Source organism: Olea europaea, chromosome 9, assembly GCF_002742605.1.
Source record: "Olea europaea var. sylvestris chromosome 9, O_europaea_v1, whole genome shotgun sequence".
NCBI classification, from domain to species: Eukaryota; Viridiplantae; Streptophyta; class Magnoliopsida; order Lamiales; family Oleaceae; genus Olea; species Olea europaea.
Window position 1 is genome coordinate 1,778,294 of NC_036245.1, and position 26,569 is coordinate 1,804,862.

Consider the following 26,569-nt stretch of genomic DNA (forward strand, 5'->3'; position numbering starts at 1 on the left):
ATCGAGATGGACATTTCATTAGGGCTTTCTCGTCATCTTATGCAAACTGCCTTATTCTAGAGGCTAAGTTATGGACTATCCTCATGGAATTTCACCTGCTCGATGATTACCAGACATTTGGGTAGAGGCGGACTCATTTGTGATCGCTCATTGCATCATTAGGGGTGGGATCAGTGAGGAGTATGGTCCTTTTTGGCCTACCACGACAACTTTGAGCTCTTGTTCAAATAGATAGTTATGGACTTCCTGGTATTTGGGATCGTTAGTTTGATTCTCACTTTGTAACACCTTGAAAATTTTATAGAATAAAATTTATTTGTTCTGTATACTATATATTTATATTTTGAAATTGGAGGATTAAAGTGAAATATGTCTTAAATTATTATTTTTTTGGGTCAAATAATTAAATTTTGATAAAGCTAGTTTTAGCATATCGATATTGGAATCTTTTTGTAGCTCGTAATTAATTAGGAATCTTAACCTTAAAAAAGTTATTTTGAATTAAACTACATCAAGTTAAGTTCGATTAAAAGAATAAGAGGTTAATAGAACCCTGAGGGGTAGCTCAGTGGTCAAACATTGGGTTTGCTCCCCAATGATCACCAGTTTGAGTCTCCTCAGAGCCATTGAGGTGAGTACCCGATTGTAAACTTCAGGGCCCCATGGAATTAGTCGAGGTGTACGTGAGCTGACCCGAACACCCATGGTCATAAAAAAACAATAGAGTTGGTGGGAATTTGCAATATTAGTTAAGTAAAATCCTTGTCCTCTTCTAATTCCTAAGCCCACGTGATTTTTATTTAATATGAAACCAATTGTGTAGTCCAATTCAAATGTCACTTTTTGAAACCAAGTCCAAGTTGGCCACGTGTCCTATTTTCAATGGAATGATTGTACCACGAAATCAATAGTAAAGTATACTACAAGCTCTACTATTTGAAACCAATTATTATCCAAAATACTTGTATTATACAGTTTTCCAATTCTAGTTACAAACAAACTCAATTGAGAATTTCAACCATAAATATTGCAAGAATTCTCATTATTTTACCACGAAAAATAAAGAGAGTTGTGGTAGAGAGAAAAAGGAGAAAAACTAAAGAAAAATAAGAGCAGAATTTTTATGTGCAAGATTTTATTTTTTCCAACATTTAAATATCAAGGTAAAATATTTATGTGCAAGTAGTTTGTTTTCTTATACTTTATGTATTCAATTAAATATGCATGAATTGCCGCTAGACCTTCGGCTTCTTTAGAAAGAGACATGAAATCCTATGAGAATTTAATAACCTAAGATGGGTGTATCGCTTGGTCACTGATATACTCCATAAGAGAAGAGTGGTATGAAATGCTTATTTTATTGTTATATAATTGTCCATGAAAACTACACATCCGACTGGATATTATTAATACTCACTTCTACAATAATTTTCAAGTTAGTCCGAGTCGATTGGAGTTGTGGCAAGATGGTAGCACGAACTACCAAGAGGATTCAAAAAACGAAATGCATAAGTTTTCCGTCTTTCAATTTGTTAATTAGTTTAATTTCATCAAAAATGTGTTATTTAATTAGTTAGGTGTATATTTTTTTTGAAACGATTCTCATGTTTTGTTTAAATTTATGAATATTTCAGTTTTTTTTAAAGAAATTTATTTTTATCGTTCCGCATTTAGCATAAAGAAAAGTGAGTTTTTGACAACACTTTAGGGTTATGAAAATTTGGGTTGTTACAAACTTGCTCCTTTTGTGTAAAATGTAGTAGTTCTCTTCTTATTTCTATCCTTCATATGTTGCATCTTTTTGCTTTTAGAAGGTTAGGTTTGTACTCCCCTTCCTCTTATTTTCATGAGTTTGAATATATATATATATAGTCAAGGAATTGAACCCTCCATCAACCGTCACTAGTGTGGAACCTAGAAACCCACTGAGGTTTTGTTGGTGTTTGATTAAACAAATATAGCTATTTAAAAGGAACGACGGAACTGAATATGATTTTGATTATTTACATTCCATTAGTTGTCTTAGAAATCCTTGGCACACATGAATAGAATCTAAACACATACTTGGTTAATTAACTTCAATAAAATGCTTCGTTGTTCAAGCCAAATTTTTCTGCTCAATTTTATGGATTTAATATCTCAAATAAGCTAACGAATTATCCCCATTTTTTAAACTTACATCCCCTAACACCCCAAATAACTCAATTTACCTGCAAAATTGACTTCAAAAAGAGTATTGCTCTAGAAGCATTCTCCATGAATTTGTTAAATATCATCACCAACTTCTTCAAACCAGTTTCGATTTCATCTTCCATGAATTCAGCAGAAAGAGGCATGCGTATGATCGTGGAATCAGCTGACGACCATGGCATACTTTCACCAATCAGCATTGGAATAAACTGATCACGGAACCGCTCAGTCAAATCAGTACCTGTAACCAAAAATGAGAAAATTGATCTATTCTTGTTTTCACAGTAGATGATATGAATGCCAACCGTAAAACCATCAAAAAAAGATTTACTCGTTTCACAAAAAGAAGTCAATTAATGGCTGATTCACATACCACATTATATTATTCTCATACAGAAAATGCAAGCTGAAAAAATAGCGTACAATTTCAAATTCAGTATTTGACAAAAACTACATTGGTTGAGAAAGCAAACAAATTAGTATTAGAAGGGAAAATGCATAACAAATAAATAACTCCAATCATGCATTGCCCTCGCTTGAACAATTACAAACGACTAGAAAATGAGGTTGGCACGCATAATCTTCACGAGCTGATGCAACAGAAATGTCAGTCTATCAATCATGAAATCTGAACTTACATCAATGTTATTAAATGTAGAAGCAGATATAGTAGATCCAAAGAGAATCAGCTGACGACCATGGCATACTTTCACCAATCAGCATTGGAATAAACTGATCACGGAACCGCTCAGTCAAATCAGTACCTGTAACCAAAAATGAGAAAATTGATCTATTCTTGTTTTCACAGTATATGATGTGAATGCCAACCGTAAAACCATCAAAAAAAGATTCACTTGTTTCACAAAAAGAAATCAATTAATGGCTGAATCACATACCACATTATATTATTCTCATACAGAAAATGCAAGCTGAAAAAATAGCGTACAATTTCAAATTCAGTATTTGACAAAAACTACATTGGTTGAGAAAGCAAATAAATTAGTATTAGAAGGGAAAATGCATAACAAATAAATAACTCCAATCATGCATTGCCCTCGCTTGAACAATTACAAACGACTAGAAAATGAGGTTGGCACGCATAATCTTCACGGGCTGATGCAACAGAAATGTCAGTCTATCAATCATGAAATCTGAACTTACATCAATGTTATTAAATGTAGAAGCAGATATAGTAGATCCAAAGTGATTTTGCATAGATTTAAGAATTTAATGGTAAACTCCCACCATTGAAAAGGTGATTACATGGATGACACAGGCCCAAGGTTGAGGATTTTAACTACCCAGGAAAAATTAAGCACATTGCCATCTCAAAGTCTCAGAAGGAAGCAATTTGTCGGCCTAATTTTACATGAAAGGTCATACGGCAGAAGCTTCTTATTTTAATGTCTAAAAGAAGATTTTAATCAAACATGAAGCAATCATTGTTCCAGCAGCAGATGTTGGATGGACCACATTTTCTATAAGGCCTTTTGCCATAGTTAGGTTACAAATGATATGTAAGCAATGATGGTATATGATTTGATCCCAAATTTCAAAAAAATTCCCACCATCAATGTCATAGAAACATCGACAAGCTTGCTTTTTAGAGAACTCATATCATTTAAAGAATATAATAAAAGCAAGGAGTCATTCAATGACTAGTCTCCATTTTGACCAAAGCAAATCACCGAGAAACTTTTCATCACCATATGACCAAACAAACAGTGTTCAGAATGCTAATTTCAACTGAATAAACTAGAAACTGAAAACCACAAAAAGATTTTAACTAACCAGGAAAAATTAAGCGCATTGCCATCTCAAAGTCTCAGAAGGAAGCAATTTGTCGGCCTAATTTTACATTAAAGGTCATATGGCAGAAGCTTCTTATTTTAATGTCTAAAAGAAGATTTTAATCAAACATGAAGCAATCATTGTTCCAGCAGCAGATGTTGGATGGACCACATTTTCTATAAGGCCTTTTGCCATAGTTAGGTTACAAATGATATGTAAGCAATGATGGTATATGATTTGATCCCAAATTTCAAAAAAATTCCCACCATCAATGTCATTTGGTATATGATTTGATCCCAAATTTCAAAAAAATTCCCACCATCAATGCCATAGAAACATCGACAAGCTTGCTTTTTAGAGAACTCATATCATTTAAAGAATATAATAAAAGCAAGGAGTCATTCAATGACTAGTCTCCATTTTGACCAAAGAAAATCACCGAGAAACTTTTCATCACCATATGACCAAACAAACAGTGTTCAGAATGCTAATTTCAACTGAATAAACTAGAAACTGGTAGTAGATTGATTGAGAATGTGTGGTTAAAAAATAAGGAAAAGTTTTGGGTTTGAGTGTAATATTATTGTATTGAAGAATGTGTAGTTAAAAAGAAGAGAGAAAAATGTATTTTGAAAAAACAAAATGAGAATCAAACAAGGGCTCAATAAACAGAGTTACAGATTGCAAATCAGAATCAGCTCCTATTGTGTTGCTTTGTTCATCTCTTCAAACGCATCTCTTCTTACATTCCACTTTACAACATCCCTGTGTACTCATTTGAGCCTCTATCTCTTGATACAACAGCTATAGAGGAGAAGGAACAATGCCAGAGGGGGGAGCAACTGAGGAAATCGGTAAGGAGATTTGTCAACAGGATCAGGTGCCTAACAAATTTGGTATCAGAGCATCGACTCAAGGACGATGACACTAAGTGAACAGGTTAACAATTTGGAAGTAAGAATCGATGGAATGGGAGCTATGAGAATTGAATTCCAGAGAGATATGACAGTAGTTATGGAGAGGTTGGGAATAAAGGTCAAAAAATGGGATGGGCAAGAGTGTAAAGGAAAAAAAAAAGGCCCTGCAGAGACCTCACCGGACGCCACCTTCAATTCCAAGATCCCATCCAAATGGGAGGAAATCGGAGCTCATACAGATTGTCGGATTTGCAGGGAGGAATGACGGAAAACAGGAGTGCATAGTCATCGATTGGAAATTCAGATTTTCGACGTTGAGAACCCCGATGGTTGGATTTTTCTAGCGGAGAGTTATTTTAATATGAATCAGCTCTCAAATTGGGAAAAACTTGAGGCAGCAGCAGTCTGTTTTGATGGAGAAGCCTTGGCATGGTACCAATGGGAAGAGAGTCAACGGGCTTGGAAAAGTTGGGAAGACTTCAAGAAATTGCTGCTGGAACGCTTTCAGCCGTCACAAGGAACGGTCCTAGAAATTTTTTTGCATTAAGATAGGAGAGCATTGTCAGTGAATATCGAATGCTGTTCAAAATCCTTGCTGCTCCTTTACCCAGAGAGGTAATGTGCTGAAACCCATGATAAGGGATGAGGATAGAATGTTGAAACCTCAAGGTCTGGGCTATATCATGGAGCTAGCCCAAAGAATGGAAGAAAAGAATGAATCAATGTAACAAGTCCAATCAAACTACAGCCCATCTAGAAATAAGATAAATCCATACAGTCCAAACCCAAATCATCAATTTGTTCCATTCCATACAACAAGTCCAAATCATCATACCAATCAGAAAATTCCAACTACGCCTAAATCCACCGCAATCACTGTATTCCGCCAATCCATGAGGGAAAAAACAGGATAATGGCACGATCACAATGGAATGAAAGATATCAAGGAAAACATGGCTAGCTGCACAGTGTGTCAACAAAATAAATATATAGCATTGTCGCCAAGTGGACTCTTGCAGCCATTGTCGATTCCAGAGATGATTTTGTATGATGTTTCCATGACTTCATAGAGCGACTGCCAAGTTCAGGAGGTTGGGACACTATTTTGGTGGTCATCGATCGATTGAATAAATATGGACAATTTATCGACCTAAAACATTCATTCACAGTTCTTATGGTGGCTGAGGTTTTTATTCGAGAGATAGTCCGGCTACATGGAGTGCCACACTCTATTGTCTCCAATCGGGGTCGTATTTTTATGAGCAGATTTTGGACTGAGCTATTCAAGGCGTGGGGTCAAACAGGTACGGCATACCAAACTGACGGGCAAATGGAGATGGTGAATTGATGCTTCCCTCCAACAGCCCACGAGCTTGGAGTCAATGGCTGCCATAGGCCGAGTTCTGGTATAACACCTCATTCCAGTCTTGAACCAAGCATACTCCTTTACAGCCATCTCCACCGTGGAACAATTGTTACGGGACCGGTATAAGATTATACTGGAACTCAAAATGCAGATCTCACAAGCACAGCATACGATGAAACAGCAAGCCGACATGCATCATCGTGCTACTAAGTTTGACATTCAAGAATGGGTATATCTCAAACTCAGAACTTATAGCCAAAAAAACTGTAACTAAACTGCAGAATGAAAAGCTATCGCCAAGGTACTATGGACCATTTAAAGTGGAGTCGAGGGTTGGCAGGTAGCTTATAAGCTGAAGCTTCTTCCTACAGCAGCCATACACACAGTATTTCATGTATCAAAACTTAAAACTTAATATGGCTATTGGGGCTGTCCAAACTATATCTCAACTTCCACTACAGCTAACGGCGACCAGAGAATTCCTGTTTGAACCTGAGAAGGTACTCGGACTCGGGCCTAGTTCCGAACGTTTCCCAACGGGACCAGAGGTGCTGATCAAATGGAATGATTGTCCAGACTATGAGACTTCCTGGGAACAGTCAACATGATTCAGCACCAATTTCCCAGCTTCCCAATGTGGATTTCGAGGGAGCGAGTAATGATAGACCCCCAATTATATTTACATACACATTACACAAGGAGAAATAAAGGGGAGAACACAGTGAGCAGAGCAGCAGCAGCAGCAGTAGGGGATGTAGCAGGGGATCAAAACTAGTCTTCAGTTAATTATCAGTTAGTTAGCAAGGGTACTATGGGAGATTGGGGTGAGTGAGGAAGTTTGCCAATAAATGTGAGCAAGGGGGGTTAATCATTCATTCACGTGTCTGGAATGATGGGGGAGGAATCCAGGCCTCTCGAACTGCCTTGGGAGTGTCATCTATTTGCTGTTTTCTATTCAATAAACACTGACTGACAGATTTCAAATCAGATCCTATAGTGTTGCTTTGTTCATCCCTTTAAACCCATATCTCTTCTTATATTCCACTTTACGACAACCATGTATACTCATTAAGCCTCTCTCTTGATACAGCAGAGGCGGAGGAGGAGCAACACAGCCAGAGGGGAAAGCAACTGAGGAAATCGGTAGGAGATTCATCGACGGGATCGGGTGCCTAACACAACATTAGACCAAGGAATATTATAACACAATAGATCAAAGAAAATAAACTCAGTCAGCCATCACCTAACATTTTAATCAGTTAACCAAATTGTTAAAGATGTAATTGTTAACTTCATGGAATGACAATATTGCAAAGAGAGGTATATGCTCTCAGTGAACATACGATGTCTTCCTCAAGCATGATTGATAGATGCTGGGGGTGAAATTCCGTGAGTGTTTTGGAATGCATTTAGTATCAAATTCAGAAAGGTAGGAAGATGTAAATCCAACTTCAGTACTAAAAATCACATATTCCATCTCTGATTCTGTGTACCAACTTGGAGTTGGAATCTGTATGTGCTGGAATAAATATGGAAATGGACTACATATAACAACTTTATCATATTACTCACAGCTTTGTCAGGCCTTTCATTGCAGAAGTAGCATGGTGGAATGAATTTTTGTGTGTATTGATATTAATGCCCCGTTTGGTAGGGATTTTTTGCCTCAAAAAATTGATTTTTTTACCGTTATTTTACTATTCAAGCCGTAATTTTTGACTTCTTCTCTCACATGTAGACCCCACTTTTCTTCTAACGGTCAAAAAATAATTCTCAAAATGCCTACCAAACGGGCCCTAATTTTAGCAATAATACAATCAATTAATAATACACAAGTTGAAAGAAAAGAAGGAAAAACAATCTGCCTATTAAGGAAACAAAATAATAACCAATTATCCTAAAATACAAAATCTCTGATTAATCACAATTTCCATCCCAAATGATTTTTCCATACTTGGACGTTTTCCGCACTCTTCCTCAAGTTGGACTATAGATGTTGAACAAGTTCAGCTTGCGATTGAAGTCATCGATGACTTGTCTGGATAACCCTTTGGTGAAGATATGTAACGTTTGCTCTCTGGACGGAACATATGTCATACAAATAATTTCGTCATCCACATTTTCCTTGATAAAGGATATATCTACTTATACATGTTTGGTTCTATCATGTTGCACTGGATTGAGGAAAATGTTAATTGCTGCTTTGTTGTCACTATAAAGTTTGATTGGCAATTCCACTCCAACTTTCAGTTCTTCTAAGAGTTTCTTTATCTATAATCTTTTACATATTCCTCGTGCAACTGCTCTAAATTCATCTTCTATGCTGCATCATACAACTAAATTCTATTTCTTGCTTCTCCAAGTTACCAAATTTCCCCATACAAAGGTGCAATAGCCTGAACTAGACCTCCTATCTTCTGTTGATCTACCCCAATCTGCATCAATGAATATTTCTACTCCTTTGCGTTTATTTTTCTCGAAGAATAGTCCTGTCCAGAGATGCCTTTTAAATATTTGGGAGAATGCATATGCTGGCATACCACGCTGACTACAAAAGCTATATTAGGTCTCGTTTGTGAGAGAGAATAACTTCTCAACTAGTCTTTGATATTTGTTTATTTCCACTGAGTTCCCTCTGCCCTTTGACAATTTTTCTACCTCAAGAGGTGTGCCGCTTGGTTTGCATCCCAACATGTCAGTTTCGATTAAAAGGTCGAGAATGTATTTCCTTTGGGAAACACTAACACCACTCTTTGATCGTGCAAATTCTATCCCCAAAAAATATCACATTTGTCCTAGATTAACGGGTTCGGTATGTATTGGTTCAGATGGGGAAAGATCAATTTCTAAGAATTCTAGATTTGATAACCGATCTTCACTCATATTCTCCCCCTGAAGATGAGGTGTTTTATAGTAGGGGGTGTTTTCGAATAAAGTTACGTCGAGGCTGACGTAGATTTTTTGTTGGACGGGTTATAGCACTTGTAGCCTCTGTGTGGGTATCCAAGGAACACATATTTGATTGCACATGGTTCAAGTTTATTTCGAAGATGAGAGTGGTTGTGTACAAAAGTAGTACTTCCAAATACTTTGAGAGGTAGATTTGAATAAAGGTGGGAGGCCAGGAAGTGCTATTGGAGTCCATGTACGAGTGAGTTGAAGGAGAGAGTTCGACTAGGCATTCAACTGATGAGATATGCAGAAGTTAAAATGGCATCCCCAAAATGTCTTTAGCATGTTTGTAGTGAACATTAAAGCACGGCAACTTCGAGTAGGTGTATTTTTCCGATCAGCAATTCCATTCTATTGGGGAGAGTTGACACATGAACTTTGGTAGACTGTTCCATATTTTTTTAGATAGTCTTGTAATGTAGTATTAAAGTATTATGTGCCATTGTCAATGCACAGAATTTGGAGTGGTGTTTGAAATTGGGTTTGAATCATAGAATGAAAATTTATGAATACGACATGAACATCCATTTTTTCTTTTAGGAGGTAAACCCAACATACTGGAGTGTGGTCGTCTATAAATGTGACAAACCATTTCGTTTAGGTCCGATTAGGGTAGCGGGAAGGACCCTATAAATCATTGTGAATCAAGACGAAAGGTTTAGATGATTTGTACGTGGAAGCTAGAAAGGATGTACGCCTATATTTTGCAAACTCACTTCACATTGAATCTCAACATAAGTTTCATTATTGAAAATGGAAGGTAATACATGTTTTATGTATTTCAAGCTAGGATGTACTAATCTATTGTGCCTTAACAAAAGTTCACCATCTCTAGAAGTAGATGCAGAATTACAGCCTAGTCTAATATATGATCTGGTTTACTCATATTACCTTCCTCAAAGTAGTATAATCCCTCAAACTCCTTAGCACAGTCAATCGTCTTCCCCGATGAAAGGTCCTAAAAGATACAGTAAGATGGAAAGAAATTAGCAAAACAATTAGAATTTTTTGTCAACTGTCTAACAAATAACAAATTACAGGACAAATTTGGGACATGAAGTACCAAATTCAGTGTTATGGACTCAAGAAATTCGAATACTCCCTTGTCCTACAACAGATGAGAGTGAGCTATATGCAATTTTTACTTTAATGTTTCCTGCACAGGTAGTGTAAGATAAGAATAGGTCCAGTGGCGGATGCAGGTACTAGCCAGCTAGGGCGACCAAGAACTAATTTTTTTTGTTGGCAACAACTAAATAATTTATATTATATAATTGATAATTCATTTTATGTACAAACATTCTATGTAGCTGAGTTGGTTGGAGCTACCAAATCAAATTAGAGCTCACAGGTTTGAAACACTTCCAAAGCAATTTGTGTTGCAAATTTTCTAATTCAACAATTTTCACCAAAAGTAATGCAAAAGAAGCAATTTGAACCTAGAACCTTCTTTAAGATTGTTGAGGACTTGACCACTGTGGCACTATACGGGTCCTGGCACTCAATGTAACAAAATTTTACATGTTCTTTGAAAAATTTAATGCAATTAAAACGATTCGAACATTCTCTTCTTTTGGACTATGCAAAGCTTGACTAGTGGGACAGTATTGAATTTTGTTGAATTTTATCACAAAGTTAATATATCTTCATTTTTAGCAAAATAATTGTTATATTTAATTTTAAATATTTTATTGCGACAGACGAAAATGATCAACCACCGCTCGTGCTCACTCAAAATGTTGGATTAGCCCCTGAATAGGTGATATGAGTCCGTCATGTAATCGGACGCACCGAAATCAATAATCCACAAAGTGTTTTATCGTGAGGTGCTAAAGGCTCTAAGAAAGTTACCTTTGTGAGCAAGCGAGCTAGAAGGCCCTTTAGGGGGCTGTTGACAGGTGTTTGAAGGCTCGAGAACATTTGGTAAAATTGCTCTAGTTGTTCTGAATTGAAAGCGCCACCAGAAGTCCGATTATTTTTTGTTTCGGTTTGATACCCTGGCTCCTAGTATTTTTTTTAGGTTTCCAATCAATGAGTTTTTCGTGAATTTCCCAACATGTGTCTTTTTTATGTCTCGGCCTACAACAATGTTCACACCAGGGTCGTCCTTGCAATTTTGGGTTGGATCCATCAATACTTCCTTTTGATGATGGCCCAAATTTCTTCCTCCAAGTCCAGCTAGCCCAAATCCACCAGAAGTGTTATTATCTAACCCAAATTCAGCAAGCCCATGTAATTTACCACGCCCAGTCCCAGCAAGCCCATTTATTTTAGAAGACCCAGTCCCGATACCCTATTTCTCGATCCATTATTTCTTAAGTTTTGAGATCTGCTTGCGGCTAAGGCAGACGCGTCCCTGGAGCTCTCCTTCATCATCACTTGCCGACGTGCCTCTTCACGTAGAACACTTCATGAGTGAGTGGTACTAGTCGTCGACCCAATATCCGAACATCATCGAGTTCACGATATAGCTTTACCAGATATTCGTATACTCTTTCATTTTCCTGCTTCTTGAATAAGGTGCAGTCGTCTCCACATTTCCACTCCTCTCCACTGAGGTCTAATTCTTGCCAAAGAGCAGTCATTTTCATATAGTAATTGGTTACGTCTCTCAAACCTTGACGGGTCTGCCACAATCGAGTTTTAATCTCAAAAATATGTTAGAAACCTTTCAAATCAGAGTAGGTATCTTTCACTGCGTCTCAGACATCTTTTGCGATAGGGAGAAAGAGGTACGTCTTTCAGATTGCCAGTTTCATGGAATTCACCAACCAGGTGGTTACAATGGAGTTTTCGAACCTCCAAACTTGCAACATGACACTCTCGATTGGTCTCTTGGTCTCGCCAATAAGATAACCCAATTTCCTTCTACTGTCGATTACTAATTTTATAGATTGGGCCCATTCTCAATAATTCCTTCCATTCAATTTCTCCACCATGAGTTGGAAGGAAGAAATCTCTAGCCCATTAGAACCGATTGAGGAGATGGCCTCTGCTTCGAATTCAGACGTTGCAGAGGTCGCCAACTCTCCCTACTGTTGGCAGTGAATTCTGCCAATGAGTTACTAGGTTAGAGAAACCTAGGCTCTGATACCATGAAGACAATGTTGGAATGAATTTGTGTATTGATATTAATTCCAGCAATAATACAATCAATTTATAATACACTAGTTGAAAGAAAAGAAGGAAAATTAATTTGCCTAATAAGGAAATAAAATAATAAACCAATTATCCTAAAATACAAAATCTCTAATTAATCACAATTTCCATCCCCAATATTTTTTCCATACTTGGGAAGTTTTCTACATATTCATTTGCCACATAAATATTACGCAACCGTGTATTATTTTGCATGTATACATACATACATATATATATTACACACACACGTATATATATAAATAAGTATGTATTTCCCCCCAAACTAGTCAATGAAGACATTTGGAAGTAATGACAGAATACCTTTCAGTGGAAATACTTTCCCAGAGGGTGTTCGACCTGCAGGAGTGGCAAGAGCTAAACCCCGAGGATCAAACATGTACAAGCAGCCATCAGATATGACTGATAGCAGATCACTTATGGAGAAACAGCTTAATAATCCTAAGCCGTAGTTGAGAGTATCTCCCCTTACACTCCATGGTGGAAGAAACTGGAGACTAGCAACTTCATCTCCACTTAATCTGACCCCTTCTAGGATGGCCACCAGTGCAGGCCCTTGAAATTCACCTGCATGGGTAGCAACTCAAAATATAGGATTCAGCACAAATTCCTAGCAACAGAACTATAGAAAATACTAAAGCATAGGTAGCAGCAACTCAAAATATAGGCGCAATTTCATAGCAATCAAATTATAGATAACATTAAGCACATTATCAAAATCAGCTAAAAGGACACCAGATAAATGGCTTCTATCTGGTCCATCGCAAGCTATCATTCCTTGCATCTCAGGACAAGTTAGGGGGTAGCAATGGGCAGAGCCACCCGGCCCACGAGCTGGCTACTTTTTTTACTTATTATTATTTTTCTTAAAAAAAATAACAAAATAAGCACAAGAACAAGCATAAATTTAAAAAAAAAATAATAATAATAATAAAGTAAGCCAAAAAAGGATCCGGCTTGTGGGCTTCAAGAACCGAGCTCGCGAGCGGCTCGACCTGTTTGCCACCCTAAGACCAATTATACAATGTCGGGGGTGATAAAAGAACCCCAAGACACACAAGTTTAGTTGTCTACAATCCACTATCCTGTTAAAGTTCTATAAATACAATGTAAAATTGATTACCAAGATTGTGCTGCAGCAGAGATTGACGTGGATGTTCCCTCTTGTCAAAAACGAGGTGAAGTTTTTTACCCTTGCAGCAGTCCGCCAATTCAAGTAAGTCAAAAAGAAGAAACTCAGTGTTTCCATATAGTTCCAGTAGCTCACATATTTTACTATAGTCCATACATGGAACATCTTTCGTCATTTCTTTACTGACTAGGGAAAGGCAACGAAGCGACTGGATTCCCAATCTGGTGGCGAGATCATAGCCGATGGAGGGATGAACAAAGCGCTTCCTGACAGAGGTATTGGTCTCCATCCATGGTGCATCATTATAAACAAGCTCTCCTGCAGCTGCAAGAACCCCAGAAGAATCTGGAATAAGCAGCATATGAGGACCTTCACGTACCAAACCATCCAAGTACTTATCTGCGATGGTTTCTAGTACACATTGAACAAAACTCAACTGATCAGACGAGAGGGCACAATTTCTTAAATCATTTTGCACACGTTGCAAGACATGAAAATAGTCAAAAACATCAAAACTACGTCTAACGCCTAATGCCAAAAGCAAGTCCTGGAAAATTGATAGCTCAGATGGTACAACATACAAGTAGGGGCTAAATTTCACAGGGGAATCAAATGCAAGTGCATCTGGGGCCACAAATTCATCTCCAATCCAAACCCAGTGAACACCATTCAAGGAAGTTCTCAGAAATTGAAGATCATCAGTGTCAATGCATTCTTGCAAACTTGAATAGATTAATGGTATCTGCTTCTGCAGCTCTGCAATAAAATGCAACTTGAGCTCAGTATAGCATTGAGATAGTGCAACTAATTGCCCAGACAAAATTTCTACACCTGGACTATTCATCCAACCAAGTTTGAGCTGTAAACATTCAGAACATTCACCATCCAGTATATGCAACTTAGATGAAACAATCCACATCTGTGTTTCTGGTCTGACCTCATCTGGTGCTGCTACTTGATGGGCTGAGGCTAACCATGGAAGCCCCTGAACTTGCGGATTAGTATATACAGGACACCAGCTAATAGTCCTAAGCTCTGACCAAAACTCTTCTCTGTTCATATCATCGACTAAGTTGCTGACAATTACCCTGATGTCCAGGCCATCTTCATAAAGGTTCTCCATGGACAACTCTTCCTCACCTCCAGTAAGAACATTCCGTGGAGATTCTGTAGCATCTACACAATCAACACACACTTCCACATGCGAGTGCTTTAACGCAACTGCATTCAAACATCCAAGCAGCCTCCTAGCATAAACTCCTGTTTCTAAGTCCCTTGAATCGTGTAACATTGAGACGGACCTAGCACAATCAAGTAGACCAGTAAGACCTAAGCTTTGATGAAGTCCAAAATTGACTAAAGTTTCCAGAGTTTCAGGGCCGGAGAAGTTCTCAGAGGGGAAGAATGCTCCTTTGTGCAGTAACAATTTTAGTTCAGGAAACCGAGGATCATAAAACCTGCCAAACAGAATATTTCATGTTATAACGTGTCTACAAATATAAATTTGGAGCTTGAAAACTACAAACACTGAAAATACACAAGCCAATCTATGCACTGTGTGGGATATATTCCTTCCCCCTCTACACACTATAATTTGTAATTGTACTGCGGGAAACAGACCCTTTTGCAATGTAAGTTCTTCTACATTGAGAAAAGGTATACAAAGACTTGCAAAAGAAATTGTCCAAGAGTCTCCATTAAATAAAATTGGAGGATTATAAGTTGCCAATTCATGATCAGACTGAAGATTGTGCCCAGCCTTTATTTATTTATTGTGAACAAAAGATCATCTGATGAGAAATTTACCAAGTCACTTTTTACTCAACATCCTCTCTTCCGTGTTTTCCCCTTGTTCATAGAGCAGGCCTCTTCCTTTCTTTTCAATTTTTTTCTCAAAACATAGCATACGCCCATTGGTTAGACGCTTGAGCACTTAATGAACAGAGTGATAAATATGCATTTACCAGCATACTACATAAAGACTGTGTCATTCAGCACAAACACAACTAAAATTTGAATTATTTGATATTACAATTAATACTTTTTTTTCTAAATCATTTGACTTACAAATGATTAATTGAGGTAAGTAGAAGACAATGCTTTGTCATCACTAATCCCTATTTTGAATATAAACTGACAATCTGCTAAGGAATTAAGAAACAAACCTATAAGGCTCTTTCCAGGATCCATCAGATGCCTGAACAAACGGTGTTGCAGAAAACACTGCTTTGCAAGTGTTCTCCTCCTCAATGAGGAACCTGATATCACTCAAAATGGCTGGGAGAAAACCTTCCTTAGAAATGAACTCCGGCATGCGGTTAAGTACATAATCTTTGTAGAAATTCACCCTTGATGGTTCTTCAATCCCTAAATATTTTTGCAGTATCGTTCTTTCTTTATCTGAATCCACTCTTATGAAGTCATCATCCAAGAGATAATCTGGCACAGAGTCCGGTTTAAGCCATTTGAGGGATCCACTTAGAGATACAAGTGTTCTACTTTTGAACGACTCAAACATGGGAAGGTGCTTGATAATATTAATATGGCTGTTTTCCATCAAGTCTTCCGAGAACCACTTTGACTGGAGAATAAAACTCCTAAGTTCATGCAAGCCCCCATCCGAAGCATCACCAAAGAGCCCCTCAATGTTACCTGGCTGACCTGCGACTGCCAGCAATGCATTTAGAACACCTATTGCTGTTGAAGGCTGCACATAATGTTTCAATTGTACATGTTCTATGGGGATGTCACGCCTCAATATCAAGCATCCAGCTCTGTGCAACAAAGATGACAAATTCTCACTCCACCCACCATCTCTGACCACATTGGAATTTTCAACAAGCCGCATGAGATAATTATTTTCAACTGGCAAGATGGGCCACTTAGAAAACAAAGAAATATCATTGCAACATGATCTCAGATAGCTCCAAAGAAGTCTTACCCATTCCAAACTAGGATGACCTTGATTACCAGGGTCCCAAGTTACCTGCGTAGCACAATGCCATTCTGCAGGGAGCAATCTCACAAAGAGCTTCTCAAGCAATGGACATGTCAGGATATAGAGGTTGAAGTCTTCAGTTTCAGCTAGATCACACAACTTGCTGTGAATAGAAGCAGCAATCCCTGAGTCTACAAGTTGATGTGGAACTAAATCCTTCAGAAGATCATATCCCTCTCCCTGAGTAACATATATTTGTTCACTCGACCCTTTTCTCTCCAATTTCGCAAATAAACCATCTGAAAGGGGTATCAAGGGTAATCCATAGAAACTGTTTGACATAACTGGAGTTCGTAGGTCAAGCAAGCAGTATTCAAGAGTCAAGATCATTGCATTTCTATCGCTAAATTCACGTCTCCTCCGAATTAACAAGGTTCGTAGTAATTGAGGAGTGAGAAAATGCAGTGATGGACGGATTTCCATAAATTTATCAACAACCTCCTTTGGAACAGTTGCCATAGGTAAACCGGCATCTGATAATGCTTCTGAAAGTTCCCAAGCCTTGTCAAAAGTGTAATCTGGGAAAATGGCCTGCTTGGTTGAAATCCACTGCCCCCCTCTGCTTTTCGTGTACAACACCTGAAGACCACTATCAGAAACAAACTGGTAGAGTTTCCGTACCAGTGATATCCAAGGCTCAACAGCTCCTGCTATTGGCCAAAAGGAAAAAAAAAGATCACTTGGGCCGATATCAAGAGCAACTTTCTCAAGCAGATGACCATAAGCTGGAGCAACAACTTCCTCAAGAAGGAAAATGTTCCAGTCTGAGCGCATTTTCCCACCCCCTGCCATGTCATCACCAAACCATATATCCCTGCGGTTTGACGACAACTCAAAATAGGCATTAACATGAACTGGCAAACCAGTATTAATTGGCAGAGGTAAGAAACAAAAAGCACGACCTTCAAAAGTCAATGCGCTTCGAGTAGAAGCTACAGGTACCTCAAGAATGTCAGAGGTAACAAGAAAAGATTCCTCCAAATTTGCCTCACTGCCATCCAACTTCTTCTCAATCTCCACAAATTGCAAAGGTGTAGCTACACAGGCCCAGGGGGCAAACTTGTAAAATTTTTTGTCAAAATGTTTCTCAGGGGTTGATTTATTCTTATCCCGGAAACTACCTAAGCATTCAATCGTCAACCACAAACGCGAACTACAGCCAGATGGACTCTGTTCAGACATCAAAATCTTCTGAGACATCCATGGCACATCTTTATCAATGGTTTTGCTCAACTTGTTAAGGAACTGATCCTTACCCATTTGATCTTGCTGGTTACCGTACATGTAGCTGAAAATGTGATTAAATGGATTGTTTTCAGCTTCAGGCTCACTAACACAATTCTTGCGAACGGAGTGTAGTAATTGCATTTCACTATCTGGCCCTTCTTTGACAAAAATGGATATTGTTTTTACATTTCGCAGAAACAGTAGCGTCTCACCAACAACCTCAGAAAAGGAAGAGAATAGTGATAGTACATCAGCAGGCGCATATGCCTCTTTCTTTATTTGGCTTCTGGAGGCAACACTTGTAGACCTAAGTGCAAAACGAAACAATGTACCAGTAAATGGATGCTGTAAATCACATCCAAAGTGCAGAAATGGAGAAAACTGATCGGGAAATTGTTCCAAAACATTTTTACCCACAAATTTGATCCGGAGGCCTGGGTGAGAAGGAGAAATTCCAGGCAAATTACAAGCATGTGGATCAAACATCACAATATTTTCTCCCGAAATAAAAGTTGGAATGTCTGTAAAGTGATAAACACAATTAAATCCCAGCCCAAATCTTCCAATAGCAAGTGGCTTCTCCAATTTGCTCTCCTGACCAATGCGAGAAATAGCATATAGATCTTGGGGGCTGAAAATAGAGTCATTGAAACAATACAAAGCTGGACCCTGCCAATCAGCCATTTCAGGAGAGAGAAGAGATGAAGTCCCATACTGAGTTTTGTCCAATAAAAAGATCACATTAGATGCTCCTGCATCTTCAGCATTTTGTACGAGCTCAAAGAGAACTCCAGGCCCATCAGCATACATTTCAAGTATATGTCTAAGTCTGGTAGTCAACGATTCATGCTGTCCAAATGCTTCAGCTGCTCCAGACAAGCTCAAATTCATCGAGTCAGCACTCTCAGCAAGCAAAATCCTCCGGAATGAACGTACTCCAAGCTTTTCAGCAACATCATTAGAAATGTCCCCATGAATAAACTTATGAACAGCTTGCTTAGCACTTAAGGAAATATTTGCATTACAAAATAAGCTGTCAGAACCTTCGGAATCAAGCAACCAAGGAGCATCATTATATACTAACTCAGCAGCATTATATAGTCTGCCTGATACATCTGGAAGATATATATTAATTTGAGTTTCATTGTAGTGAGCTCCAGCCAGATGTTGAGCAATCATTATAACAGCTCGGAATTCCTGAGTATCCAGAGGAACAGTACCCTTATTTTTGGCCATTCTACCTAATATATTAGCATAATCAGTATGCCGTAAATATTCCCGAATGCCAAGCACCAAAAACAAGTCACTGAAAACAGCTAAATCAACAGGTATAACGCGAATATAGGGAGCCAAATGAAGAGGACCATTAAGGACAACCTCATCTGAAGTAGCAAACCCATCTCCAACCCATATCCATCGGCAACCTTCTAGAACAGCCTTTACAATATCCATCTCATCTGAACCAACAAAGCCCATCAAAATAGAGTATAATCTGGGCATTGCTAAAGTCAATTCTTTCCAAAGCAATGTGTCAGAGACAATCTCATTGTTTTTCCCAAGCTCAAGCAATTGGGCAGAAATTACAGTTGCTCCAGGAGGTGAGGACCAGCCAAGTTGAAATGATAATGCAGAAGAAGAGCACTCTCCATCTAGTATCCGCATGCTTGCAGAAACAAGCCATATGTCTGAAGATAGCCTCACAAGTTTAGGAGGTGCAACCATAGATGAGACAGTAGGCCATGGTAAAGACCTATGGAGAGGGGAAATAAGGACAGGGCACCATGAAATCAGCCTGAGATCATTCCAGAACTTCTCTAAGTCAGATTTTAAATGGCGAGATTTAAATGCATTTGAGGCTCTTGAGAATATTTGATTCACTGTTCCATGATAATCCTCGGGTGTATCAGGTAGCCACTTTAATGCATTCACCTCCAGAAAGGAAAGAAGCACCTTTCCACGTGAATGCGCTTTTTCCTGACTTTCTCGCATTAAGTGTTCCACATTACGAGCACTTTCTATGACTGTATCAATAGACACAGTTGTCTTGAGCCCCAAACCTTGCAACATGTCCAAAATTCCTGATTCCTTGAAAGGCGGACAAGGAAAAGTATCAGAATCTTCCAGTAAAGCAAACAATTCCTCGTTTCTAGGATCATATAATGTTGCTGGACATTTTAGAGCTCCACTACTCGTGGGAACAAATTCTAAATTTCTCAAAAGCTCCCTAAAAGATGCATCCTCAACACATAATTGCGGTAGCTCTTGAATAATAGAAAGCATGACACCATCACGAACATCAGTTTCCAACTGCTTTATCCTATGCAAAACATGCTGCTTGAAAAATTGTGCCTTTCTCATTCGTTTGATTCCATGGTACCTAGTTAGCATCTCTTCTTCAGTGTTGGATAAATTACAGAGGAAGGTGTCAGAAAACAGGCACTCTGGGCAATCAGATGGAGGTAAATGCTTACAGGGATTTACTAAATCGGAATAGTTGGAATTTTCAGCAGCTTCTCCACCATAAAATCTATAAATTGGAAGCCACTTGCAATTCTCTACGTGAGAATCATCCATTTGCTTTCCAACATACCATGTGGGATCCAGAAGAAATCTGCGAAGCACATCCTTCTCCTCTGCTTGCAAACACTGAAGAAGTTTACTAATGCCATCTTTAGTCAAGACATCAAATATAGAATTTAAAACACCAGCGCCATCAGCCTCATACATATAGTGAAATATATCTGAATGTTCAACGCAATATTTGGTGTTCAGTATCTTGCATCCTATCTTGACAAGAATATGTTGCATTTCATCGGAGAGATTTTCAACATTCAAAAATCTTTCCTGCCTAGAAGGCCTATACAGATGCCCACTGAGTGATGGTAGTATAGGCCAATCTTCGAAAAGATACAACTTTTCACATTGCTCACGCAGATAACGCCAGAAAAGCACAAACCACAAAGAAGTTGGATGAGTACAATTGGAATCTGGGTCCCAAAGGACTTTCTTCTTGTATTTCCATACAGCAGGTACAAATTCAGAAAATAAGGCAACAAATTCACTTGAACTAAAAATGGCTAGATTTGCCCCTGAAACCTTTGATATCGCCGTTAATCTGGTTAATAGGTGGAGGGGAATACTCCTATCGACTAATCTATCAGAGATTTGTTGAAGAAGCTCATATTCCAACTCATTGCAAATAAAATAAGTAATCCCTTCTGAGGATCTGGACAATGATCCAAAGTCACCATTTGCCAACGGAATCAAAGGCAGGTAAGATGCATCAGTACCCACATTATTGTCAATCAAGTCCTCAAGGCAATATTCCAACAGCATAAGCTTGGAGGATCTGTCTATTGTATTTGTAAATTTGCAGCGTCTCAAATAATGACGTACGGAATCAGGTGTCACTACTTTCTGACGAATACCAGATTTGCAGTTTAGGAGCATATTAAATAAGTTATTAGGCAAATGAACAACAGGCATTCCAAGCTGGGCAAGAATGTCACCTAGATCCTTACTTCCTGAAATATCTATGTTGTGAAGAAAAGCTTCTCCAGGCGAAATCCACTTTCCATCTTCAATATCTGAATATAAGACAGGTGAACCACTTATGCCCCTGTAAATGTGCTCGACTAACGAATTCCATGGATCTTCAAACGAACCAATGGGCCACAAAGAATAATAGTGCGTTGTTGGACCTAGCAATGGTTGCACACCAATTAGTAATTTAGCAAAACTAGGAGCAACGACATCTTCCAGGAGAAGCTTGTTCCAGACAGAACGAATTCTTCCAGATCTGTCCATATCATCACCATACCAAATGCCACGACGATTTGAAGAAACCTCAAAATATCCGTTGATGTGCACATGAAGACCAGTTTTTACAGGCAATGGGAGAAAACAGAATGCCCGGCCTAGCTTATGAAAGTCATCCTGTCAAATACCACATAAAAATAAATTGATGATTATGCAATCGAGTCCAACATGTTTGGCTATGAGCTTGAACTTTCTTCCTTCCCCCACTTTTTTCCAGGGAAAGCAATACTTGACCACTCAAAAGGAGAAAAGATAGGGGAAGATTACACCATATTATACAGAGAACCGTCCCTGCAAATTGGAAATATATGCACAGACGCATATCTGATATAGTATAGTAAACTTTAGAAACTAATAACGTACACCAAGCATCCAGGAAGGAAGCATATTTGAGGTCTGCACTATCATGCCTAAAAAATCACCCTATGATCAAGTTTAAGAAACATCCAAGGACAAAAGGATCGAATCATCCTGGATGCGTTAAAAGCCTTATCACAACATGTTGGGGGACAATTTCCATCTCATGAGAACCATAACATATAGGATAAAGTAGAGCAATAACAAGGTTCAACAGCTTTAAGCATTAGCTATATATAATTAGTTTCTCTTATCAAATCTTATATGCTCAACCACGGCTGACTGTTATAAGCTATTTTTCAAGTTTTTTTTGGTCCCCTTTCCATAAGCGAATTCTCATTAACTTGAATATATGAAAAAAATATTTACATTCGCTGACCCATAAAACCCGTCACATATGCTATTACAAAATGAAAATAGAAAAGAAAAATGTATAATACATGCAATAATTGCAGAAAAGACAAATATATAGAACTATATATTCAATACCAAAGGCATAGCTCATAGAAGCACAAATTGCCCTAAAGCAGCAGGTGCAAAAGGAATGTTCAATATATTCAGCAAACTCGCTCACCTTCAAATAATGAGCCACAGCTACCTTTATAATACATATAAAAGTATAAGAAGCCCAATATTGTGAGTATATGCAATAAGAAGCTCGGGCTATAAATATACAAATATAAATTAAAGTGTGCAAGTACGAAGACCCTGAAAATACACAGATGTCCACATAGAAAAAGGGAGGGCATAGAAAAAGGAGAAAGGGAGGAAAAGAAATATCACCAACACATCTAGTAGTAAGGTACTGAAATTACATTGTGTGAATTGTCTGATACGCATGCTGCAACTGATGCCCAAGGCAATAGATGCATGTCATAGTCCTTTGCTGCAGATTCTGCAAAAGCACTTATTCTACTGGATGCCGGAGCCATTGTTTGCACAATGTAGAACTTGTTGGTCTCCATATGAGAAACACTTCCAGTCATAGCCTCACTCAAGAAGTCCAACGAGAACGCATCCATCTCTCCATTACAAGAATATGCAGATTTTGAGAGTCTCAGAAGTGCCTGGCGATGCCAGACCACATTATCATTTGCCGAATCAATGGAACAACGATAAATTTTTCTCGGTTCAGGCATGCCCGTATCCCATATATACATTTCTATTGATAGTAAACTTTTAAGAAAAAGGAGTGATAGAACTCCTTCCTCGTAAAGCTGAACAAACATGGAAGATAAATCATCTTCCAGATAGGGTTGTTTTGAGAGCTTGCTATTTGCAGCTTGATCTGCATTTCTCAAAGGAAAACGGAACAAAGTTCCAGCAAAAGGGCTTTTCATGTCACAACCAAAAGCACAATATGGAAAAAATTGATCTTTATACAGTGAGACGGCTGAAGAACTAACATACTCAATTCGCTTTCCAGGATTAGCAGCAGAAATATTGGGAAGATAAACACCCTGGGGATCAAATAGTACCACATGTTTTCCACTTACAAAAGAGGGCAAGTCTGTCAGGTGATACACCGAATTGAAACCCACCCTATAAATAATTGAAGTTAGAGATATATTGATTGAAATAAAAAAAAGTTCAATGCAAAATTGAAGCTTAGCAAAGAACTTATAGGTATACCCACAATGAGCGTTTCAATGTCAAGAAAAAAATGAAGAATATCAAAATCTTCTGTCGCAACTCGCAAAAGTGCTTCATTGACAAGCAACTATTAAAAGTAAGAATTTCACATTGCATATGACCAAACGCAAAACTAAAAAATTGGATGCAAGAGTGCTTCTGTTACAGGATATTGATTATAAAGGAAGTAACCCATATGACACTACTCAATCTTGTGTCATGGGCTAATGATTGACTAGATACAGAGAAGAAATATTCTCCTATTCCAAAAAGTGTCTATATTTCAAGTTTTGTTTATCCCAGATAATTGCCCAGCTTTAAAAAGTTGAAGCATTAAGGTTTCAGGATTCCAATTATCACAGTTGAAATCAATAAGTGACACTGAAAGTATTTTATTTTAAATTAGCGTTAGAGAGTTCAGAGAAAATGACACAAAATGGATTGCGGATGATTTTTTTTTAAGGAACATACAGAAAAAATAAATAAATAGAAGAAAAAATGTTAACTTGACGATATTGAAGGGAACAGCTGATGCATCCAAGTCAAATTGATGAGCTTCTGAAAGGCGGAATTGGGACCACAAGAGCTTTTTTCAGTTAAACTCTTTGTGTTCATAGAGTAAAACTACACCCTTACCTCATAAAAATGTTGAGTTTGAAAGACTGAGTAATTACAAACACAAATTCTAAGTGTGGCAAGCATTAAAATATCCAAGTGGCTTGAAATGGAAAGTACAACAAATAAAATGGGAAGAAACTCAATGGGTAACAGTGACCATAGCCTATGAAAAGAAAAAGAAAGAATTTAAGTGAAATTAGAAAGAACAGAAGTCTGAAGTACAAGGATAAATGCTATGTAAATGGTATGCATTGAACATCTTCAGTCTGCACGGGGGGGCATATGATGAGACAAGCAGAATGGATGAAAATGTTAACAAAAGTCTTACTTTCTAGTTCTAGAATTCTAAATATAGTACAATACCATTAATCTTGGGATTAATTTGTACTGATTGTAATTATCCTATTTAGTAGTAGTATGATTACTTAATTTTAAGAATGTACCTAGACATGTAATGTACCTAGTTTGTATATAAATCTATCAATTATCAATGAAAAGGTATGACAGATTTCTCCATAATTTCTTTATGGTATCAGAGCTAGGGCAAACAATCTGTCCTTCATATGTTTTGATTTTTTAATCACCTTCATCAACTTTCATTGCTATAATTGTTCTGTCATCTCTAGTTTTCTCAAAAATTTATCTATTATTTTCAAAAAATCACTACCATGTCTTTCCTATCTGAGTCTTCCAAAGCTAATGCATCTTTTGAGACTGTTACAGGAGTCCATTCAAATGAGCTCGGAAGTATTCAAGCTACCTATCGCCTCAATGGAAGGAATTACATGATGTGGTCTCAAGTGGTTCGTACGAAACTCAAGGCAAAAGGAAAACTCCAGAAGGCACCAGACAGGGACGATCCCAAATACGAGGCGTGGGACGTTGAAGACTCTTTAATCATGTCATGGCTAGGGGATTCAATGCATCCAGAAGTAAGCGGAAATTGCATGTTCTTGACAACTGCAAAGGAGATCTGGGAAACTGTGAAACGGACATATTCTAAAATAAAAGATACTGCCTTGGTCTTTGAAATAAAGACTACGATTCAATCAACCAAGCAAGGCAATCTGTCTGTCACTGAATATTACAATGCTTTGAACACCTTATGGCTTGAACTTGATTACTACCATAACATTAAGATGAATTGCAGTGACGATGCCTCTTTATTATTTAAGTTCATCGAAGGAGAAAGGATCTATGAGTTTTTGGCAAGATTAAACATGGAATTTGATCGAGTTCGAGTCCAAGTATTGGGAAAAGAAGAACTACCACATCTTAATGAGGTCTTCGCTATTATTAGAGGAGAGGAAGGGAGGAGATCATTCATGATAGAGGCCCTGGCCCTTAAACAGAAAGGATCTGCTCTATTGTCCACCATTGAGGCCTCTAAACCCGAAGGATCTGTCTCATTGTCTACAAAAAGGTGAACAGCCAAAATTCTTACCAACTGAAGCAAAACAATCGTGATCGGTCCAGGAATAATGACTTAATTTGTAACTATTGCAAAAAGAAGGGACACAAGAAAGAAGATTGTTGGAAATTGAAGGAAAAAACACAATCAGACAGAAACTACAATGGGAACTACTATGGCAACAACTCTCAGCCAAATTCTATGAATCAAAAGCAATGGAATTGCAAGGAAATGTAGCTGTTACAGGCGAAATATTAGACCAGCAAGAATTTTATATGTTCAACAAGGAGAAGGTTGAAAAAATTCGAAGTCTACTCTGTACAATAGACAAGCCAACTGGTTCATATTCCTCTATAAATGCAGGTACCTATTCAGTCCAAGCTCTCTCTGCCTCATTAAATAGCAATCATAGCGAAGCATGGGTGATAGATTCAGGAGCCACGAATCACATGACCAACACACATCTCAGTTTTCTTCATACACTCCCTGTTCTGGACACCAGAAGATTCGGGTCGTAGATGGAAATTTAGCTTCTATAGCAGGAACATGAACTATTTCAATCACTCAATCTATTATTCTTAAATCTGTACTTCATGTGCCTAAATTGTCCATGAACCTATTATCTATTCCAAAGTAAACTAAAGATTTGAATTGCAAAGCAGTTTTCTCATCTGACAAGTGCACTTTTCAAGAACCAGCTATGGGGAAGATGATTGGGCTTGCTAAGGAGAAGGACGGGCTGTACTACTTAGGTACCAGCAGTGGCAAAGAGGAAATGTAAGTAGCTTTTTCTTATTTATCAGAATCATTAACATCAAATAAAACCTAGATATGGCTTCATCACTATAGGTTAGGGCATCCCTCATTTCATGTACTCAGAAACATGTTTCCTCATCTGTTTAAGGGAATTGATACATCTTATTTTCAATGTGAATCATGTCAATATGCCAAACACCACCGAGTGTCATTTCAACCACTCAATAATAAATCGTTGTTTCCT

The 26,569-nt window shown here is 38.0% G+C and overlaps 1 protein-coding gene across 1 annotated transcript in view; it reads right to left on the reverse strand.

The window, feature by feature from the left end:
• Positions 1-26,569, reverse strand: part of LOC111399379 (sacsin) — a 60,587-nt gene that overhangs the window by 28,713 nt on the left and 5,305 nt on the right. Inside the window, exons 2-6 of the mRNA XM_023026651.1 lie at positions 22,724-23,450; positions 15,673-21,668; positions 13,499-14,964; positions 12,679-12,942; positions 2,211-2,431 (exon numbers count right to left, since the gene is read on the reverse strand). Of these exons, the coding sequence (XP_022882419.1) occupies positions 2,211-2,431; positions 12,679-12,942; positions 13,499-14,964; positions 15,673-21,668; positions 22,724-23,450 (8,674 nt within the window). The remainder of the gene's footprint in view (positions 1-2,210; positions 2,432-12,678; positions 12,943-13,498; positions 14,965-15,672; positions 21,669-22,723; positions 23,451-26,569) is intronic.